General features: G+C 33.3%; 1 protein-coding gene across 6 annotated transcripts in view; it reads right to left on the bottom strand.

Moving 5' to 3' along the window:
- Positions 1–3,061: 3,061 nt before the first annotated feature.
- The window catches only part of LOC117238298, a 64,833-nt gene continuing 44,843 nt past the window's right edge, over positions 3,062–23,051 (bottom strand). Inside the window, exons 3-6 of one of the 6 annotated variants that reach the window (XR_004494164.1) lie at positions 9,359–9,519; positions 5,707–5,830; positions 5,385–5,479; positions 3,062–5,291 (exon numbers count right to left, since the gene is read on the bottom strand). Coding sequence is in view for 2 of the 6 variants with exons in the window: in XM_033503107.1 (XP_033358998.1) it covers positions 8,545–8,739; positions 9,359–9,519 (356 nt within the window). In the remaining 4 variants the exon portion in view is untranslated. Of the gene's footprint in view, positions 5,292–5,380; positions 5,480–5,706; positions 5,831–7,931; positions 8,740–9,358; positions 9,520–23,051 lie in introns of those variants that run through there. The other 5 variants (XR_004494163.1, XR_004494166.1, XR_004494165.1 and 2 more) reach the window with 5 other exon arrangements.

Consider the following 23,051-nt stretch of genomic DNA (forward strand, 5'->3'; position numbering starts at 1 on the left):
AACGCTTGTCGTCCCTTGAAATCGGAAGTCGTCGTCCAATAGGATTCCACGCGCCAACTAAAAGTGGCTTTTTTTTATTTTCGTTCTCAGTCTTCGAAATCTGTAGTCTGCGTTCGCGTCGTACGAAAATAAAGTCGTCGAAGGTTTTGAGTTCACACGGCTCGCGGGAATCGCTCGATTGTTTTGTTAAGTCGCAGTCAAAGAGACTGCGGATGGATCGACGCGACGGCGCCAATATCGAACCGGATGGATCTTCTGGTGCCGCCGTACGAACGTTACTGTTATACGCCCCTTGAAACCTCGGACACCCTTAATTTGTACTTTAACATGAGGATACCTGGTTACCATGATGGGCGGCCTCGTTTTCACGCGTTTTCTGTTAGACGAAAATCGATATAGTTTGTCCTGGACGCGTCTGCAACTTGATGTTTATTTTATATGTAATTCTTCCGTACTCACGTGTTATGTTTATTTAATTTAGTTTTTAAATAACCAATAAAGCTGACACGCTTTAAATCACTTCATTTATGACGAGGAAAGAGAGATTAAACATCGTTTCTTTAATCGTGCAATCAGTTACCATAAGGTTTGATTTTATGCGTGGAATGTTATTTCACAATGATCTTCAAAGCGGTTAATTTATAAATTTTTCTTGTGTATTATAGTAGAACTCCATTTATTAGAACAAAATTTTAGTTAGGGCTCGATTAATCATTTGATAGTGCGATAAAACGAAGTAGAATTCGAAATAAACGATTTAATTATCTTTTTATGGTTTCTAGCATTTCGCATCAGATACTGTCTGAGAGGATTGAATCTATGACTGCGTTATTTGAATGAAATATCATAAATAAAAAGGATAGTAACTCGTCTCCTATCATAGCTATCGTATGAAGTCTAATTACGTGAACTGCCCCTAATGAGTTTCGATGAGTAGAGTTATATTGTAATTTCAGTTGGTAACTTGGAGAATTGTAAGTGATTTCAAGAGATTTTGGAAGGATCTAGTGTGTAAATTTAATATAAATTTTGTTCGACAGAGGATTTAGTAGAATCTTATTTCTATAGTGCCCAAATTTGATGTAAATTTCAGTTGATAAAAACTTCGTAACAGAAATTCGTGTATTTCTATTAGTAGTATCTAAATTGAATGTAAATTTTGGTTGGTGGCAAACTTTTAATAGGGATTCACTTCTGAGGATATTTAAATTGAGGCTACATTTCGGTTGATAGAGACTTTATAACAGGAATCGTAAATTTCGGTCAATAGAAATATACCACCAACAATATTCATCCGTTTCGTGCAAATATCGTAAAAGGAATTTTCGTACTCGTGTGAGTATTAAAATTTAGTATAAATTAAGAGAATAATAATTAATTAGTTACAATAAATAAATATGAAAAATAGATAAGAGAGAAAAGAACGCAATTATTTTTTAATCTTTAATAATCTTTAATCTCAATAGATTACTTTTCCTGCTCTTCAGAGAACGAGGAAATCGAGGAAGGTTCTCATATTTTAAAATATATTTTGAATGAGAGATTTTTGGATTAAAGTGATTAAATTGTTAACCTTGTACTATAATTATTCGAGCGAATACTTTTAATCGTTTCCCGCCCTTATATCGCAATATTTTATTATTATTATATTATTATATTTTTATGTAGATTTTTGTCAGCAAAAAAGGTGAATTTATGCATCTGTTTCTGTTATCTAATTTGTAAACAACAATTCGTTAATCGAGACATGTACAATTCATTATTATTATTAATTCGAGATTAATCATTGTCATTATTTTTCATAAATTACATAGTCGTTAAATGTAGGAGGTATCGTGTTGGAAAACAGTGTCAGAGAACAACGAAATCCTGTCCGAAATGACAGATGAAATTCTTTCCCTTGTAGTGACAGATGATTCTGGACGTAGAAATGGGTTTCCGACAGCAAGAAAATTGATCGTTCGTTCTCGATGACAGGAAATTGTAGAATTCTAACAGGAGAGAAAAATTATTCATAAAAGATTTTCGTTTTATACCTTTACTTCAAGAAATTGTACAAAAGAATAAAACGCTGAGATTCTCGATGAAATAAATGAAGTTATAAATCTTGTATAAATAACTTAAATTAATTTGAAAGGATTTTACAAAAGAACAGGTATTTCAATTTCTCAATGTCTTTTCTACGAAACCAACGTATAAATTGTTTATATATAATATTCGTACTAAGCTCATAATTATCCTAAAAGAATACGGAAAACTAATTTTAATATGTTTCGTAAAATGTCTACTTCAAAATTTTCAACATTTACAACGAAGTATTTTACAAACCGAATAATTATACTAACTTCTTAAATTTCTCAATATTTCCAACATCTACACTAAGCTAATTCTCAATTTTTAGATAAACAGTCTATCAATAATTCCAATTCTTTCAAACAATAGAAAAATAATAATAAATTACTTTGAAACATTCAACCTTTCAAAAATCTCCTATAGTAACAAAAGAATTTTCTAAATGTTCCAACAGTTTCAATATCCGCAACAAATTACTTCCAAAGTCTTTTAAAACGACACAAAATTATACATTCTCAAAATATACTAATGCTTTCACAAATAATAATAACATCGACAATTAAATATTCCAATATTTCCAATATTTTTAACAAACTCTAATAATTTTCAAATCTTCCAGCATCCTGCTACATTTTACAATTTTACCAAAAGGTAGAATAAAAATATACAGTCTGTTCCAAAAATAACGGAACTACTTAAGATTAAAAAAAAACCAGTAGCGACATCAATACGAAAATTTCATCACATAGAAATACACCCTTCGTCATCGTCATCATTAGGAGCAGAATTATAACAACTAACATTGGAGTAGAGTTGGTTCACGCGCGGAAAAATATGGTGTTATTGTGTAATAATGTACCGGCTCATAATGCAGCGGCCATAACTGCTTCTCTTGAAAACAAATAAATTAAAATATTGCACTAGCTACTCTGTTCGCTGGTCTTAGCATCGTGCAATTACTTTCTATCTCCTCGGCTTCGAACAACAACGAAGGAGAAACGCTGTGACAACATTCGAGACATCCGGAAGGCTGTGACGAGCATTCTCAAAGGAATTCCATAAAAAGACGCGCAACAATTATTTGACGCATTAGTTGAGGGTGCAAATCGTTGTATCGCCTCAAGAGAAACGTGTTTTGAATAAAATAGAACATTTTCCTCGATACGATGCTTCTGCTTCGTTATTTTTACAATGTTCGACTATTTTTTGCGACGAACCGTATAACGATAAAATACTCAAAGATTTCTACGAATAATAATAATACGAAAAATTCTTAAACTTCTCAGATACTCCAATAATTTCGATATCTTTAACACAAACTTTAATAATTCGGAAATTCTCCACAATTGATCCGCCGTAACTCCGATCAATTCTGCGATTCTATGTAAGGAAAAAAAAAAAAGAAAGAAAAATCGAACGAACAAGTTTCACGATAGAATCGCGCGATATCCCTCTTCCGGTCATCCATCAACAGTATGTATCTCAGAACGTATCACCGAACCAGTCGAAAGCTCGCGTTAATCGCGGCAAACGTATCGCAACTTCCTGGCTTCGCTATCATCTTCTAAACGTCAAGCCGCAGAACACGTCCATTTAATTAACAAGCAACGGCCTGTCTATCGAAATATTATCGATTCAGCGATATTCTCGCGGGAGAATACGTAGCGAACGCGTGTAAACGAGGCCGCGTCAGAATCAATCCGCACCCCTCGAAGAATCGAGCACGGATCCGCCATATTTTTTGGCTGAGTGTTGCTCGAGAGACGATTCATCTTTACGTTCCCCTGAGTTTGATTTCAACGTGAACATCTCACTCTCGCGCGCGCACTCTCTCTCTCTCTCTCTCTCTCTTTCTTTCACACGTTTCCGCATGCACACACGCAAGCTCTCTCTATCTCTCATTATGTGTTTGTGTTTGTGTGTGTATGTCTGTGTGTGTGTGTGTGTTTTCCTTTACGGTTATACACGGGAGAAAGGGAAAACTCTCTGCAAAATAGATGATGCGGGAGAACGGGGAGAATGCGAGCAGGATATTCGTCTTCTAGTCAGCACGCGTTCCTTTTGCGAGCGGATTAAATCGCCGAGAATATAGGAGGGGATGCTTTGCAGTCGCATCCACGGTGAAACGTGACCGCGTAAAGTAATTCCAGTGATTCGTGAAGTTGTTCGTGGAATTTGGAATGCGATTTCGCTAGGGTCAGATTCGTGTGACGTTAGGTTTTCTTGGAATTTTAGAAGAATTTTAGAAAAATTTTAGAAGCACCGTAGATCGATGGTAGATCCAGATTCTCTCCTCTCGTTCCGTTTTTTGGAGACTAAATGATTTTTAGAGTGCGGATGTTTCTACAGATTCATATCTTCACGAATGTAACTGAAGAAGTACAATTTAAACAGAGGTTCGAGGCAATCTGTGTTTTAGAATGCTGTGTCTTTTGCGAGCATTCTTGTGTCTCATAAGTACATAAGCATTTAGCATAGCAGTCTAATGATTTCTCCTTTCGTTTTATCCTGGAGGTTTCAATATATTCAATTTTAATGAAGCCTTTTCTTTATAGCAGGGATACCAATTAGATCAAAATGATACATTTAGAAAGATGCAAATATTTTAATATTACGCTTGCAAAACTGTCGAAGAATTTTGAAAGTACATGTTCGTTCGAATTAAACGAATACATCAAATAAGCTATCGTTTCTTTATTTTCAAAACTGCACCGAATCCACAATTTCACATCTAAGTCCAATTATTTGGGATTATTCATTTCATACCCGATCTTTTTTCAATCGAAATCCAACAATTAGTCTTGATCTTGTTAATAAGTTTCCTTCTCTTTTATCGCATTTTTCTGCGAAACGTAAGGAAGAATTACCTCAACTGCCTTCATCCCCCTCTGGAACTGCTCGCAAGAGAAACGTCCGCTAGCAACGAAACGAAAACCCTGAATATGTGTGCGGGTACGCAAGAGTGTGAGTACACGTACACATACATGGGAATATATCATATACATATTATATGCTATATTATACATATATTATATATATACAAATATATATATATTATATGTATAAATATATATATATATACGTGAATGTATAAAGAAGTAAACTCGTCAGACTTATGATTTTATGCATAGGTCAGAGGTTCATCGTCAACAAAGGAATTAGCGTCCTCTTGCCCATCGCAAAATGGCATCTGCCAATACGTCAAGGTGAGCTTTCGTCTGGAACAGAGACAGAAAATAGCGTTTGCTCTTGATAGCCTGGTTCGACATGAAAGTAACGTGTTTAGCTGACAAATGCACGCATGTACCTACGTATATTTCACATTCAAATTATAGTAAAGGTTAAAGCGATGAAAAATAGGAAATTTGCCTGATAAATATCTTCTTGTTGATCCTTTCACTGTTCACTAAAACGACGATGAAATAATTGTGTGGATAATCTTGAACAGATTATCCAATTTCTATCGTTCTAAAATGCTACGTTCAAAGCTTAATACAGAAAACAAACATAAGGAGAATCCCATGAAACGCCTGATTTTCATTTATAACATCGAAAGCCATTCAATTCTATTACACATAACTTCTATACATGCATTAAACGTGAAAAACTGTTCGGTTCTGTTCCAAACTTTACCATTGTAGTCGTGGTAGTTATATCTCATTACAGCGTTAAGGAAATTTCAAAAAGTTTCCCACAATGCACACAATATATTCTCGAAAGAATTCTGTGTTAAGTGTTCGGGTACTTTCGTGCGCCACTGTAAAACATACAGAAAGAAATATACGAAAAGAATCCCTAAAACTCCTAACCTTCATCTAGAACCCAAAAAGGACGAACAACCGAAAGAATACCGCCAGCTCCGTAAAAAGGACCATCGTCTAAACTCATCCCGAGCCATTCGTGTGGCCCGATAGCTCGTTCGATATTCCGATCCAGCCCCTACGCATCCCCAACCGGGTTCTCGGTAAAAAATTCGTTAAGTCAGTTAGCGAACTTTCCCTTCGAAAATCCGCGTGCGTTCTCGCGGGCGTCTACTACTTTTCGAAAGCTGATCGAGTTCGAGAGAGCATCTCGCTACTTTGGAAAATCTAATTCTCCGGTTCGAGTTCGAGGCGATGTAGTTTAATCAGATCCGGGGGCCGCCCACGTTGATCGGGCCAATTCTGTTTCGACAACACGGTCCGTTCCGCGTTCTTCTTCTTTGGCCGTGTTCTTCCGTTACGAGGTGGAAATGGTGGAAGAAAGAGAATAAAAGAGAGAGAGAGAGAGAGAGAGACTGGCGGCGGCGCGGCTCGACCAGCCGGAAGGAAAAGAAGCAAATATCGATTTCAAAGAGGCGGAGAGGCCGGCCCGGAATCAGCCGGAGAGAAAGGTCAACCGTTCGCCGGATGTGAGGGATGATAAATCCGCGAGAGGGCGAAACGTTGCTCAGATTTCCTTTTTCTTTTTTCTCTTCTTTCTTCGACAAGGTCCCCTCTGTTTTTTGTTTGTTACATGAAACAGGTAGGTGGAAGAGGGTGGATGTAGCAGTTGGGAGAAACGTAACGAGGTCGCTAATATACGACCAGATGACATGATGAGGCAGTCATTATGAGAAAATATCACAACGTTAAGCAAATATACTGCTACTGAAAGGTATTTGGACAGTTGATTCTTCTTGATGAGACATATTTTAATTGGAAAAGTACATGATCAAATCAAACTTCAATATGCTTCAAATCAACTTCAACAAAAAATGATTTGGTTCATTATAATCACAATAGTTGCATACGAATATTAGCGTACTATAAACTGATTAAATCGAGCTTATCTTCGCATCCTGATTCACGGAAGCGTTTGAACGAATATAGAATCGATACATGTATAGTATCGATACATGAGAAATAAAATACCATTGCGAACGTAAACGTCGCGTGAATTTTTCTGAGAGGGTAGTCAGTTGGCAGTTTTAATTTTGTTGTTCCGGCGATTCGTACGTGGGATGCGAGGTATCACGATTGCTATGTTTATGCAAGTAACGTGTTTGTGTAATTAGCGTGTAGGTTTTAGGTTCAAGTTCGTTACTCCAAGTTGTTTGCATATACACAAATGCGTAATGTTCGTTGTTAATTAACTGAACTCGAAGGCAATCGTTTTATTGCATTACTTGAAATTAAACATCGACCTTTACACATGTTTCATAATATTGATTCTATTTATAAATTTAAAAATTAACTTTTTTAAATTAAAAAAGTGTTGCCTGTTTCTGTGTGTATATTTGGATTGTTTAAAAATCTCAGATTTTTCAAACAACTGGCAGTTTATGTGAACGAAATAATTTGCAATTTATACGATATATTATAAATCTTAATTTAAATGAATTTAATTAACACGTTTACCGTCATGATAGTCATCGGCGATGAATATTTTAAGATTGTATAGTAATTACTTGCATGAACGAGATTGTGATTATGTTTAATAGAAATAGTAAAGTGTGATTATAAAAAGAGCATACAATATTACAAAAATTTATTTGTTCAGTTTTTTCATTATGATAGTAAGATAATAAAATATTAAAATATTACACATTATGTATTACGTTATTAGCTACTGTATATGTATACTGTGTATAAAAACATTGGAACATTTGAAATACATATAGTAGCTCAAAAAAGCATTTTGACATTTACCACAAGGAATTTGTACCAACATATTATGTACATTATACGAAACTTTTTGAAATTGCGTTGCTACTATAATGAGTCACGACTATCGTGATTACGCTAGTAAACTTTGAAACCAGTCCGACGACGTAAATTGAAGTTAAAAGAGATTTCTTACAAACACGCACTTATTGTTAGCGGAAGGTTAATATACAGCACGAACAGCAGTCTTCAACAAATATTAATTACTGCCAAAGATGGTTCCGCTAAACATTGTAACTCATTGATATAGTGAATAATTGACTCCTCAAATATTTCAGTTATCTTTGCGAAGTGCATACTTGCCATAAATATCTTATTATTTTTAAGTACATTTTCACATCTGCTTTAAATTTTCTTGATATAATCACGACAGTTGTGTCTCGTTACAGCGCTAATAATATTTTAAAATGTTTCCTATAATATATACATAAGTCGTTTCTAGGAGTGTTGGAACACTTTCGCGAGCCACTGTAGCACCATTTGTATGCTCGTTCCACTTTTCAAGCGATTTGTACGTAAAACTTATCTCTTGCAGCGCGTGCTAACCGTGCTCTAATCTGCTTCTTTCATCCACTCGTTTCCTTCTGTCCTTTCGCGAGCGAGAATTCTCGTGGAAATCAGGAGCAATTGTTTTCTCTTCTTCCCTTGGTTTGTCTCTCCGCTCTCTCTCTCTCTTGTCTCTCTAGTCTTTATTCTACCGGTCGTTTTTTCACGATGGCAAAGGCGGAGGAGAATGCCTTTGTACTTAAGGGCCGGAAGAATTAAGGCGACGAAGCTTTTTAGAGATTTACGGGCTCGCCAGACAGTGTAAATTGAGCTTTGTCGAGTTCGCGAGATTAGTTCCCCGCGGCTTTTGAGTATTTGCGTGCGCATTAGATGATGAACTATGCCGCGAAGGGGTTGGAGACGGCGCAATTGCGTGTAAAATTAGCGAAACGGCGATGCACGGTGAAGGTTGTTCGTCTTCGAGGGTTGCGACAGTCTATAGATAGCATAGAAGAATTTTTGATACGGAATTGGGTGAGAGGTTCTACGAATAAGACGTCGTTAAATTAAAGAATGTAATAAATGAAGAAAGTAAGGATTGGAATGTTAAAGAAATAAAGAGTGAAGAGTTTTAAGATTTAACTCGGCACAGTGATAATGTAAATGTCAGTTAAAGAAAATCGAAGGACATTATAAAAAAAGAGTTCTTTTTAAAACAAAATTGATGACTATGATATTTATAGACTTTATTCTCCTTGGAAGATAATAAATATCAAACTAAGAAATAATAGCATAAATTTCTTATTTCATGCAAAATGTATTACTAAAAAAATAATATTACGAGACATGACACACGAAATTAATCACATTTTCGCACTAATTATTAATTATATGTACCAAATACTAACATAAAGCATAACGTACACGTTCAATTAATAACACTTTTGCATTCCTTCTATTCTATTCGTTCAATAGTAAGAAATAAAAAGAAAGTATATTACGCAGATTGACAAACTGTATTGCATGATAATTGCAAGAAATTGTGGAGTATTGATCGTGTTATTGATTAATAACGTAATTATACACCGTCGCGAGATGATTAATTGGAGACTTACAGTTTTGTAAAACATGCAGGCTTGCCTGTCCTCGTCTTCGCCTGTAGGGCAGTCTATGAAACCGTCGCACAAGGCGTGATCGTCGATGCAATGGTATCTACCCATTCTGTCCGCTGTGGGACACGCAAACCTTTCCATCCCGTCTTCGGAGATTGGACATTCTGGAAAGGAAAGAATTGGAAAATTATAGCCGCGGCGCTTTAATCGAATTACCACAGATATTAGTGCTTTTCAATTCCTCTAGGTTATTACACTGCAATGCTAATAAAAAATTCGTAATTCTTTTACTTCCTTGCCTTTTTACCTCAATATTGAGAACATTCTAATAACATGAAGTATCAATAATTTGATATTTATTATTTGATATTACTAACGTTATAATAATATTTCTATAGGCTTTATGTCCACAAGGGTAAGTGTTACCATATTTCTTCCTTTTATTTTTATATATTTATGTAAAATTTCCAAACTGTTGTGATTATAACATTTAAAAGATTTATTTCGTTGTGTTCATAAAAGTATAATTCTTTGGTTGTACCATAAAGCGAAGGAAGAATTTTTACCAAGTGATCAATTATCTCCTTGTTTCGTTATTTTATCGATCTGAGATTTTCCAATTTCTGTACACCATTACTTCTCCCATTCTTTCCTTTAATCGCCCTCTTACCCTCTATTTTCTACCTTCAACGCCTCTAACTGTCCCGATACCTCGTTATTCCTTTCAGCATCACCAATTCTTCGTCTCCATTCTACAACTTCGTTATTTTCCCACTTCATCACTGTATTTTTCTATTTATTTCTATCGCGCTCGTATTTTCGTCGTTTCGCGAGTCTCTTCGATATCTTGCATTTTCATTAATGTACCATCGTTTCCTATAATTTTCATATAATTTTTCTATTACATTGTTCACACGCTATCGAGCGTATACTATTTTTATGCAAAGATCGACTCGAGCCCTCCCCCGCCCCCGGATCGCAGCAGCGTCTGTTTGCGCGAAATTTTGCTGCAACCTTGCGAGAAAACGTGTTTTAGAGGCTGCGTCGTATGAAATTCAAAGGCAGCGGAAAAATGCCAAGGCTCTTGCTGACAGTTTCGTTTTATCGATTTATAGAACGCGTTTGTTTCATTTTGTACGCGTAATAAACGTAAATCGTCTCGGTAAATTTAACAAAAAGCGAATTCGATTAGCTTGTTCTTGTTGCGTGCAATTGAATCGAGTATCAAGGATTAACGGTTGTATCGAAATTCTTGTGTACGTTCGAAAGCTTTTTCATTTTGAAATACGATCGCTGGAAAACTGGAGGGATATAAGCTTTTTTGCTCTTGAAAATTGCCAATTGAAAATTGCTTCATGCCTCGGAGATAAAAAAGCGTTTTGTTGCAAGTAGATTCTAAAATGACTTTATTCTTATCAGTTCGCGAGTAACGCTAACTTTTATTTTACATCTTGTATTAAAAATTAATATTGGGCTTGTGTATTATTTGAATAAAATATTTGTAAAATATTTGTGATTACGTAACAAAATATTATAATTATATTCATTTGACTAAACATTATACATATCTATACGATATTTTGAAATAATTATACGTTTATTTCGCTTGAATTAACAAACGATTTGTCTTCAAATTATTTGATTATTTACTTATCTTAATGCAAACTAAAATTATTTTCCGTATGTTATTTTTCAAACAAAGGGTAATTCGCTTTCACTAGCTGTTATTTTTTATCATTGTGTCAAAAAAATTGTATCTGATCTTGTTAAATTAATTAGATTACAAATAATATTAGTTTGATACGATATCCTTTATTCTGCCATGACATTCGCTCGATTCGTTCTTCGTTTCAGACGAGCATCATCAACTTATTTACCCGAGATCGATTAGAGTGGAACAACCTTGAATATGACATCATCTCCGAAACATCGGACCTCGCCAATAAAATGGTAGACTAAAAAGTATCCTACGTATGTTCGTGAGTTTCGAAATATTCTATTAGCGTTTCGACAATGCGTTCCTTATTAATCGACGTGGAAAAATTCACTTTGTAAACTGAAATGATCGTATGAAAAGAATATGATAATTTCTACTACTTTGTATTTTCAATATGATTTTAATATGTTATCGTTTTTAATGTATTTAAAATAAAATATAAAATATAATAATTTTTAGATTTTTTATTCTGTCATTTTCATATTTTCTTTTAGAATATTTTTTATTTAGGCATTCCATAAGCTTTTCAAATTAATTTTTCTCTGCTGCAATTAGTTATTTTATATAGCTTTTTATTATAGCTTGTTCTGCGTCAAAATTAATTTATTCATTACTCTTGTAGTTTTTAATCTGTAAATCGATACCCAATCATTTCGCGTTACAATTTATTATTTTTACAATTTTTCCCATTTTCAATATTTTTTATCTTCCCAGTATCTAACTTTTCTTTGCTGAAGTTAATCAGTTCCTCTATTTTCTAATTCTTAAATCTTCTCGATATCCAACTTTCCCTGTTAAAATTACTTCAACACTTTTTCAATTTTCTGATTTTTAAACCTTTCAAACACTTAACTTCTCCAACCTCGAATTAACCATTCCACTACTTTTCTATTTCTCAATTTCCAAACTTTTCCAACATCCAACTTTTCTCCGCCAAAATCAACCGTTTCATTACTCTTTCATCCTCCACTTTTCCTCGTCATTTGTCACCATCTATCACTCGCTTCCTCCTCCCAAGAGATCACTGAAACTGAGAAATTCTGAAAATCGATTATACACGAATACTCGAAAAATTCACAAATTATCTATGTCGGTGTAATACGTGCATTTGGGATTTCCATTAATTTCCATCGTACATGTTCGTGCCCCCGATCGATTCTTAATAAAGCCTTTGTTAGAAGGCAGGACAATGGTCGAATAAAAAGGATACGTCTTCTCCCCTGTCCAACGATATTTCCAGTAACTCCCAGTGCAAATTCTAAAACAACTTTCCGACCAGTCGAGGCTGCTAACAATGCACGACTATTTCTGACAAACCCCGTGGTTGTAGGCGATCGCCACACCCCCTCGAAGACGCGTGTCCATTCGAAACGAAACGACGGAAATATCGTTGTTTAAATCAAGTCAAGGTTGCCTTTACCACACAAGGGCCAATTAGTGAAATAATAATAATTATGATAATAAAATTATAATAGCTATAAATCTTTACTGAGAATTATCGCAGATTTGTATTTTAACGAATTTCTCTTGCATAAGACGTAACATAAAGTATTGTAATTAAATATCATGAAGTTTTATTAAAGAAATCAATCCTTTCCAAAAATTATGAAATTCAGCCTTTGATCATCTAAGTCACTCATACTGTACCTGTATCTATGCAACCTATAATATTATAATAATTTTTATTTATATTTATAAGTTTTATTCTGTTTTTGCTCTTTGTACTTTTAAATGATTAACGAAGGATTATCTCCACGTATACATTGCTGGCTTTTATCGGATTTGTGCGCGATTATTTTTCGAAAAGGTATCTTTTTACCTGTCAAAATTCATATTGAACCATCAAAGTTAGGGGTTGAGTACATATTTTATAGAATATCTAGAGAATAGAATTTTAAAGAATGTCTCGTTGTAATATTATAAAATACAATCCAATAATATAACAAATATAACTATAACTAAAGGAATTACGAAAGAGACGCTACATTGACCCAACGTTAGTCCTTAATAGGTTAAGCACTTTCATCTCGATTGATTTCACCCTGATTCATATTAAACCAATAAATATAATTCACGGTGGAATTTGTTAACCCACTTTCTTCAGAACAGGATAAAGAAAAAAGTAGATGAAACAGGGAGAAAAGATGAAATCGAGTGAAAGAGGAAAAGAATTCACTAGACCTTAAAGAATCGACATTTTCTAGGTCGAGTAAGTGACGAAAGAGGGATAGAAATTTTTCCTTTTTTCTTTTTTTGTTTAAGTCGTCACTATGCTTCGAGTTCAATCGGGACAAGCTTCCTTTTGAGATTAAAGGAAGCGTGGATGCACTTAAAGAGCGATTAAAGCTGTAATCCGGAGTTCTCGTCGTTCCACCACTGACAAACAATATGAGAGCGACGGTTTGGAAATCTTTGGGATTTAGACAGGGATGAAAGCAGGAATAGAGCATAGGGAACGTGACAGGTGTACGCCATGTTACTTCTTGGACAGACTTTTCGTAGGTTGTAACGATCGTCGATAGGTTTTTCTTTTATGAAATATATGTTTTGTGATAGATCGGGCGTGATACGACGTACGTGACAAATATAACAAGTTTTAATTGTATTTCTTTTCCACGAATTATGAAAAGTCTAGGATAAATATCGGTTTGCATTATTTATGAACGAAACGCAAACACATCCTCCAAATTGGATAATAATTTACAAAAAAATAAGCACGTATATTCCATAGCACGTGTTCCTTTGCTTCATTATTTGTTCGAATATATTTATAGGTACACAACTGTAACGTAAAATAAAAATTATCTCATTCCATGCATCGGAAATATTTTTACCATCCAGCGTATCACAACAGAACTCGTTAATTAACGAAATATAATTACTTTATACTGAAACAATTTCTCGTTTAATTAATAAACGAGCGTCGAAACAACGTGTAATTCATCAAAAACTATATAAAAATTGTATATATGTATATTCGTAAGTAGCGAACAGAGGAAAATTGAAAATTAACACTTGTACGAATAAGTATTAAACCTAAATTTTTGTATTAAACCTATTCTGCAATATACAGGGTGGTTGGTAACTGGTGGTACAAGCGGAAAGGGGGTGATTCTACGCCAAAAAAGAAGTCGAAAATATAGAATAACAATTTTTTTTATTTTTTTTTTAAATCTTTCCATCGAGACAACGATATACAGTGAGATCCGTTATAACGAGACGTGATAAAGCGAAAATTCAAAGTCGATTTTCTCGAAAACAAAGCCTCAAACGAAAAATTTTTATTCTATATTTTCGACCTCTTTTTTCGCGTAGAATCACCCCCTTTCCGCTTGTACCACCAGTTACCAACCACCCTGTATATTTATTCATCTTTCTTTTCTCAATTATAATTGAGGAATTTAAGCGGTAAACAATATCTCGTACAAGAGAGTGTATACCACGATATAAACAGGAAAATATTCGTAAATTCAATTAATTGTACCGCTATGATGTTCTTTTGAACTTTAAAGATATCGTATGTGAATACAGAATGGCTCTCAGATATTTCGAATAATAATTACAAACCACGTTAAATGCTTACCATTGTAAGTGCATGAAAGATAAATCTGTAATTCATTTTATTTAACTTTCGAAACAACAAGTAAAGTACAGTTAAAATTGTAAATGAAAAATTTAAAATAATATTTCTTGTCCATATTGAAAACCGGGGTTAACACCATTCAATATTTCAATTCTTCAATTTTGTTTCGTGGTAAATGGTACTTTTTTGTCATTTAGTTCTTCAATTTTCATTCATTTACCGCTGTATCTTTATGATATCAAAGAAGAAGAGTTTATTAATTATTAACGCAGCTTTGCAAACTTTCTATTAAACAGAAGAGACGCAAATTTTTACTTTACCAGTAAAAAGAAACAGAGTTTTCCCACTGTGGTAATTACACTTTAACGTCGTTACGAGGCAATAAAAGTCACCGATGGAATTGTTGATAGCGAAACACGATGAGGAGGAATGAAATGAAACAGATAAAGGCTTGGAAAAAGTGAAACTTTGAAAACGTCGACATCTCTAACGATTCACGAATATATGCAGGTGATATTTATATACATTGTCGTACGTAAATATTCCGACATTTCAATCACAAAATTTCTACTAACGGATAAATCGAACAAAATCCTGAACACATCGAACCGCAAGGTAAAATAATTATTATGTGTACGTATAATAAAATGTTACGACAGGATTAAATGAAATAAAAATTTTAATATATGTAACAAGAAAATTAACGTGTTTTGTCAACCGTTCGTGGAGAGACGCGATCTCAAGGAAGCGCGTCAACGGGAGTCGTAAATTCCCTTTACGATTTTACAATCGACGCCATGAAACTGATCGATCCCCTATTTCGTTTAAGATAATAAAGGTAGTTGAATTAATTATAACGCTGAGGTAATAGGTTATAATGTACTCTTTATTTCAATAACAATTGTAGACAAGATGATTATTCTCATTGCGTATATATATAAGTTAATTAGATGAGTTATCAGTTCGTGATGAAACCTTGTAAAATTATTATTCTGTCGTTTGACAAGCTTTTTATCTTTCAATTCTTTGATTTCTGGATATAAGTAAAAATAAAAAAATTCTTTTAAATTGATGGAAAGGCTATTGATGCAAGTAGTGGTATTTAAACAGTAAATATATTAAATATTATTAAAATATATTAAATATTATTTATTCATTTTATTTTATCTCGGATTCACAGCTTGAAAATGGACTTGGTTTTGTGACAAAATATATTAGATAAGTTTTCTATTGAAAATATTTTCTTTTTTTCAAAGATATTCTCCAATTTATGTACATCTATTTATGTATATGTTTTGAATAAAATATATTAGTGTATATATTATAACCAAGAAACAAGTGTGCTAAAAAAGAAGTGTACACGAAGGGCTACTTTATAACGTCACTATATCTTTTCTACAAATATACGTGTAACTTTATACCGTCAAGCGTGGCCTTGATTAGAAAGTGACGCATTTTCTATTTTAGCTGGTTTTCAACCGGATGACGTGGAATCAGAAATTGGTATCGCGTGGTGACACGCGTAACCGCGCTGGTGTGCGGTCCGCAACAGGTGCGAATCTCGCGTATCGGTAATGATCACCCGGTAATTGTCATCATTTCAATCTATCCGGGTGATTACTGTGCCGATGAAGTTGATGGTTACGTCAAACGATTTCTAGTGCGATCGAGATATGTTACGTCTATTAGCTACGTGTGTATATCCATGATTTTTTCAATTATTTTCGAACTAATACGTTTTCTCGTCGCTGAAAAATAATTGTTTAGTTTGAAAAAGATAAGGAAGAGTTAACAGAGAAATAGAAATTGAATACGAAATAGCATGTTTTTTTAGCTCAGATGTATAATTATAGGAATTTGAAGAATTTACTTCAATTTTAAGAAAAGTAATCGTACAATATTTCTGCATTGCGCTAGCTAATGATGAGTCATTGCGACAATAAATAAATAAATAAAAATAATAAAATATTTGTACGATAAATGATCTATATATAAGCGATGAAAATTCTCTATTTTGATATGAAAATGAATTTCGATGTGGCAGCGAATACATATTTCGTTGCCTTTAATCTCGCGAATATTTTGCGTAGTCTGGGGACTCCTTTAATTTCGAGGAAACGCTGCGTCAAGGTGAAGTCGAGGGGAAACGTGTTACGTAGGTGTTTGGGGGCGGTTAGGAAATTGTATAAGGTGTCGCAAAGTTAGGTAATCGAATATGGTTACTATATTCTATGAGCAGAGATAAATAAGTTTGGATGAATAGTAAGTCGCTGAAAGAGGGAAATGCATTTATTTAACTTCTTATATCTGAAATGTCACCCGCTCTCTTTAATCTGCGAGCAATATTATTGTAAAGTTAAATTTTGTATCTTATTCGTCGTATATGATTTAGTCTGGTGAACATATAATCCATCTCCCTGTCATCGAATTAAAGCCATTCAAAATTTACGATATTTTTCTGCATTTTTAGTAAAATTGAGAAACATGAGCAAACTGTAATAACAGAGTTTACTAATTACTGAGGTGTTATATACATATACACCCACGTTTATAAGTATTAGAACACCTGCTGCACTGGTATAGAATATGATAATTGATCTGGGTTACTAAGAAAATAATTAAGGATTAGATTAGAATTTTGTAGTTTCATAATGATGCAAAATACACGACGAAAAATTGTGGAAACTATTTGCAAGAATTTTAGAAATAATAAATCAATAATTACATGTTGGTGCCTGTATCATTCTTTGATTTAAATCTCATTGAAACAATTTGAAATGAATCAAATAGCCTAAAGTCTACATTTGATTTAAGGAGTTGAATCAGGAAGTTAATAATACAAATATCAAAGTTTAATAACAATGATAATTTAATAATTCGAATATCAAAACATGAACAAAGAAAGCATTTAAACTTATTATATGCATTTAATCCATGAAATTTGTATTACCATATGAAACATATGAGTTTTTTACTAATTTAAACCTTCAATAAAATTTAATAATTTTCTAATGGTTATCTGGAATCTAGTAAGATTTATATAATTTTTCAATAATTACCCCACTGTTATAAGTCATATTTATAAATTAAACAAATTAAGTAATTTTTTCCAGTACGACCGTCTGCGTATATATTTAATAATAGTTATTAAAAATAACAGTCAAGGACAATTTGTAATTTATTTAACATAGCATGTCTATATATAATATACTTGGAGAAGTAAAATTTTTGTCTCTGATTCTAATTCGATAAGAATTATAAAGAAGAATAAAGGAGTAGTAAAACATACTATTGGAGAATTTTGAGTTAAAATTACCGAGTAAAGTCGGGGATAGCGATGAATACATATGGGTGTTATAAGTTGATTAATAGTATCACAGTTCTGACATATGTTAATGTTATAGCAACAATTTATACTATCGTAATGTCATAAAGTAATAATACACGGCACTATTATTTTCCATGGCTAGTACAATCTATAACATGACGTGGATGCTAATAATAACGCATTACTGAAGAATGGGATTACACGAATTTGCATATCAGTAGTTTGGACTATAACAATATAAAGTACTAGTGCTATATTACCGTATAATGTGTAATATCAAGGACTGGTAGTACAATAACATTCGTCAATTTCTACCTCAAATAGAAAACTTAATAAAAAGGAATACAAATCGAAACACTGGCCAATTTTTATATCTCCATCATATTTTCGTTTTAACAAAGAAGAAGATGTTGAATGTTTTAAAACGTCTTTAACATAAAATTCAAACAAGAATAAATATATATAAACTGAATTAGGTTGAAGGTGATGAAAGGGCGTAGGAGGGTTAAAAGCCGATACCCATAATTGGACATATTTTACAGTAGCATCTTGTGTTTTATATTTCAAAAATTATTTGTAAATCGATATTTAATATTTCCAAATGTTTCTTCATTTTATAAGAGAATAGCAAATACAAAGAAAGAAGCAATTTTTTAAATTTATTTTTCATTACCATATTAGATTATTTACTACATTTCATTTTACATTACCTCAATAAAGTAAAGAATTAAAAAATATTCAATTCAGTGTTAATTCAAGGTAAAATCAACTCTGAATTAACACGCGTATGAATACGATTATTGTTAATGTGTTTCTAGAAGAAATTTGGAAAATTAAAGCATTTATTTTACTCAAAAAACTTCGGAACAAAATTACATCCCAAGTTACGAAACATTTAATCGCCCCAATACTAAGGAGGTAATTTTTGTAACATTATGTTGTATAATTTTTTTACTTCTTTTACCTAAATAAATGTGGGAGCAAATAAATTGTGCTGCATTTTAACAATATGCGTCATAACGTGTCAACAAAATTCATGGAGCTAACGTTTTTATTATACTATTTTATTTTTAAAGGACTCCGGTGACTGATAGTGATACAATCTGGGACTAGGATCGATGTTTCAAATTGTGGTTTCGACGCTCGAAATATATATGTAAACTTTCGCACCTGACCGATTTCACGAGCTGCTATATCGGTTTCACCAACAATACCGATCAATTATCACTACGTTCCCATTAATCTCTTCCTTCGCAAGATGAACTCTTATTTGAGTATTCTCCCTCGGGGAAAACCATTACCAACGGTCAAAAAACAAAAGCATCCCTTTCAAACAACCCCTTCAATCACCCCAATCACATCCACGAAAACACTCAACCCGTAAAATACTTTCCCTTGAAATACCATACCGGCAAATATTTTCAAACAAACGGAGATAATTTTGGCGATTCGTAATTCCTACGATTAACATGTCTGTGATGGCGATGGCTGATATTATGCATGTCAGTGACGCCGTAAAGGCCACCGGTAATCAGCAGTGATAGATTTAATTATAATATGCGTTAAAGAACAGTCACAGTCGCAAAATTGACAAATTAAACAAACGAAACAGACTTTCGATGTATCAAAATTTTAATACTAAATAAACAGTTAGTTTTTGAACTGAATAAACAGTCACAGATATAAAATTTTCGATGTTTTCCATGTTTACAGTGATAAATTGCGTAACATATTAAATGCACTATAAACAGGCTTATTTTTTAGTCAGATATTATATTTAGAATTTTATTCTCCAATGAAATTTCATTATAGAGATTATAGAATGATGAAATTAAAGTTAATAATAAATAATAATTCAATATTATGGTGTAATTGTGTGACTAAATGTTTAGAATTGTGAAGCGGAATATCATATCAATAAGTTTTATTTGTTTTGGACAACATTTTAACACGTTTTTAAATGTTAAAATATTTGAATAGTTCATAACTGTCATACAATAGGAAGGAAAATTACGGACAGATGTTGTGGTCAAACAGTTGAAATAATTTCAACGCGCTTGTCTTTTCTATCACTTTTCGCGACTGTTTTTTCGCCGCTTGCTCCTTTTTTTTGTTCGTTCGATATTACGATTTTTAAAGATTTGTTCATACGTACAATTGGTTCAGGTTGCATTTTTAAAGTCGGAATAACAGATAGAACAAGATGTTTCAAGACAAAATGAGATGATATGGAGTGAAAGATATTCTACAATGAATTTTAAGTACTTTTATTGATTGACAGGTATATATGTGCTCTCTTGTATAATCATTCACCAACCACGTAATAATATTAACGGGGACGCAAGCTAGAAGTTAGATTATAGACTTCTCTTTTAAAATTTTATAATTCTATGTGAAACAGCATAAGCTGACTCGTAGCTTGTAAAATTTGTTCCTACAATATCATTTATTTTCTTCTCAAATTTGTTATCAAGATATAACAAGAGAATTTATTAGTACACTATAATAACTTGTAGTTTGTGACTTGTTGAAAATTGTAATTAACATAACTTGTAATTGTAGCGAGTTGTAGCGAGTTTGAAATTGTACTGTTATAATTACCGCAGTCGTGACACGTTGCAGTGGTAACGAAATTTCAAGAAGTTTACTAAAACGCACATAATATATTCATAAAAGTTTTCTACTGTAAACGTTTCAAAAATACTTTCACCAGCCTGTGACTGTAAATCGTAACGGTCATTGTTAAACAAAGTTTAATCACGGCTATTCAACTACTTGTGTGCAACATTTTTACCGTATTCTACGTTGATAAAGCAAACGAAAGGCAGAAAGAAAAGTTGAAGGAGTAAATGACAGCATGCAGCATCATTTAATCAGTGACACCTCGCGTAGCGTACAGGTAGCAGAGTATCAACCGGGCTAAAATCCGATAAACCGATTCTCTGTCCGCCCCCAAAAGGTTATTCGAACAGAATTAACGTTGTGACCCTCAAGCGTCCGTCACTTTTCATTTTCCGGAAACGGACAGCGTGCAATGGTGAAACGGAACCGGCGATTAAATTGTCGCTTCGCCGTAATCCAACTGGACATCGGTCACAGGGTGTGCCATCGTGATCACCAGTAGCGATAAAAGTCATTAAAGAGCTGAAACCACGCGTATCGCTGCTTGAAAAAAAAATCGATACTAGCTAATGAGCAAAAAGTTCTACGCTAATTACGCGCAGCGATCTCATGATTAATCTTTCCGATCTTATGAATGGCTATACGTCAGACAAAATTTATCGTTTTGATGTAAAAGCATAAATTACAGGTTCTACTGGAAGAGTGATATATATAAGAAGAATGCATTAAAAAAAAATCGCTTTGGTATAAAATGTAGAAAGGTAGAAAAACGTTATTAATTATTCTACTATTGAGGAACGAAGAAATTTTGTTTCTTCTATGATTCAGCTAATAATAATCATAATAATCTTAGGTTTTCAAGCTCTCTGCTGAAATATCGTTTACGCGTGTTGGTCTGTATTACTCAAATTTAAATAAAAATATGTTGTAAATGTAACGAATGAACTCATGGAAGTATATAATTTCCTTTTTAGAAATTGAACATTAACTGTGTACTTACAGTGATGAACGAAAGCAAGTTTGAGAGGTAATACTATAATCTTATTACAGGAATTTAGTAGAAAACGCAATTCTATTTTACAGGAGCGATGAATAGACGTACTATATATCTCTCGAAATAGATGACTGTTACTACATAGTGAAAAATATCTAGTACAAAGTTACTAATACTCATATGCTGGTTCAAATTTTAAACATTTTTTTGACCGCAATTGTATACAATTAAATTTAAGAAATTGACAAAAGATGGACTTGGTCAGTTTGGCTTTGGAGAAGTTCGAATGAAACATATCTGATAGCATTATTTAAATACCGATAATATCACGCAAATGAAACTTTTCATTAAATACTAAAACAAGAGATACAAATGATCAGTTCTTGGTCAGGTCGGTTATCGAGGATATTATACACAGTAATTCAAAGTAGCCCAAGGGCTTTTTGCAAATGGTAATGTATACGGAAAATTGGTCCCCGAGGGGTTGACATGTAAAGGACACTCGACGAGTAGCATCGGCAAGAAATTGCCCTCCATTTTTCCAGCGTCATCTCTTTTCGGCCCCTCAATTTTTCACACGAATGAAAAATCGCTCGTTTTGAGTTCAAGGCGAGATATCCAATTAATTAGTTTCCTCTCATTGAATTCGAGAGTTCGTCAAACACAGCTAACCTCCTACCATACAGAAAAACGATTCCGTATTGAATAGATCGATTTTCCATTGCATTACGCGGATTCTTGAAAATGTTCAATTTCTTCAAAATTTTCTGCTCCGACGTTTACCCATCTCTAACCGATTTGCTCGAAAACATTTCGACCTGTTTCACGGTTGATATATTTTATTATATATGCGGTGAGATTGGAGGACTATTTGAAAATCACAGGCGAAAGATATGATACAGTGACTCACGAAAGTATTCGAACACTTGAAAATATTTTACGAATGCACTAAGTATTACATTATACGAAAAAGTTTGAAATTTCCTTAGCGTTGCTTAACAGAGGAAGATCTCTCAATTTTTTTCACAGAGAAGCAATTTTAAAATTCAGTACATTGTTGATTAATGCTGTGTTACAAAAATTGGCCTTTTAATTTTAGAGCTAAACGTGTATATTTTCATTTTATAATGCTAATTTTAAAAATATCGCGATATTAAAATAATAGAAGCATTGAAATATTGTTTGTCTTAATTGTTATAGCCTTTGGCTTCTACAAAAAGTTGTCAATTACATCTTTGAACGAAACGACATTAAATTAAATGAAAGTGACATTAAATTAAAAAGTCAAAGAAGATGCATCCTGTTCTTTTTCTGTGGTTTCATGTATGATGCTTGTTTTATAGCAAGAAATTGAATACTGTAGAGATCAATAAAAATTACTTCAAAGATTTTCATCGAGAAGTCACGAAATTACTGAATTGAAACTGCAAAAAGTAACTGCAAAAAAACATT

Source organism: Bombus vosnesenskii, unplaced genomic scaffold (assembly GCF_011952255.1).
Source record: "Bombus vosnesenskii isolate JDL3184/JDL3185 unplaced genomic scaffold, Bvos_JDL3184-5_v1.1 scf7180000013445, whole genome shotgun sequence".
Taxonomy (NCBI): Eukaryota; Metazoa; Arthropoda; class Insecta; order Hymenoptera; family Apidae; genus Bombus; species Bombus vosnesenskii.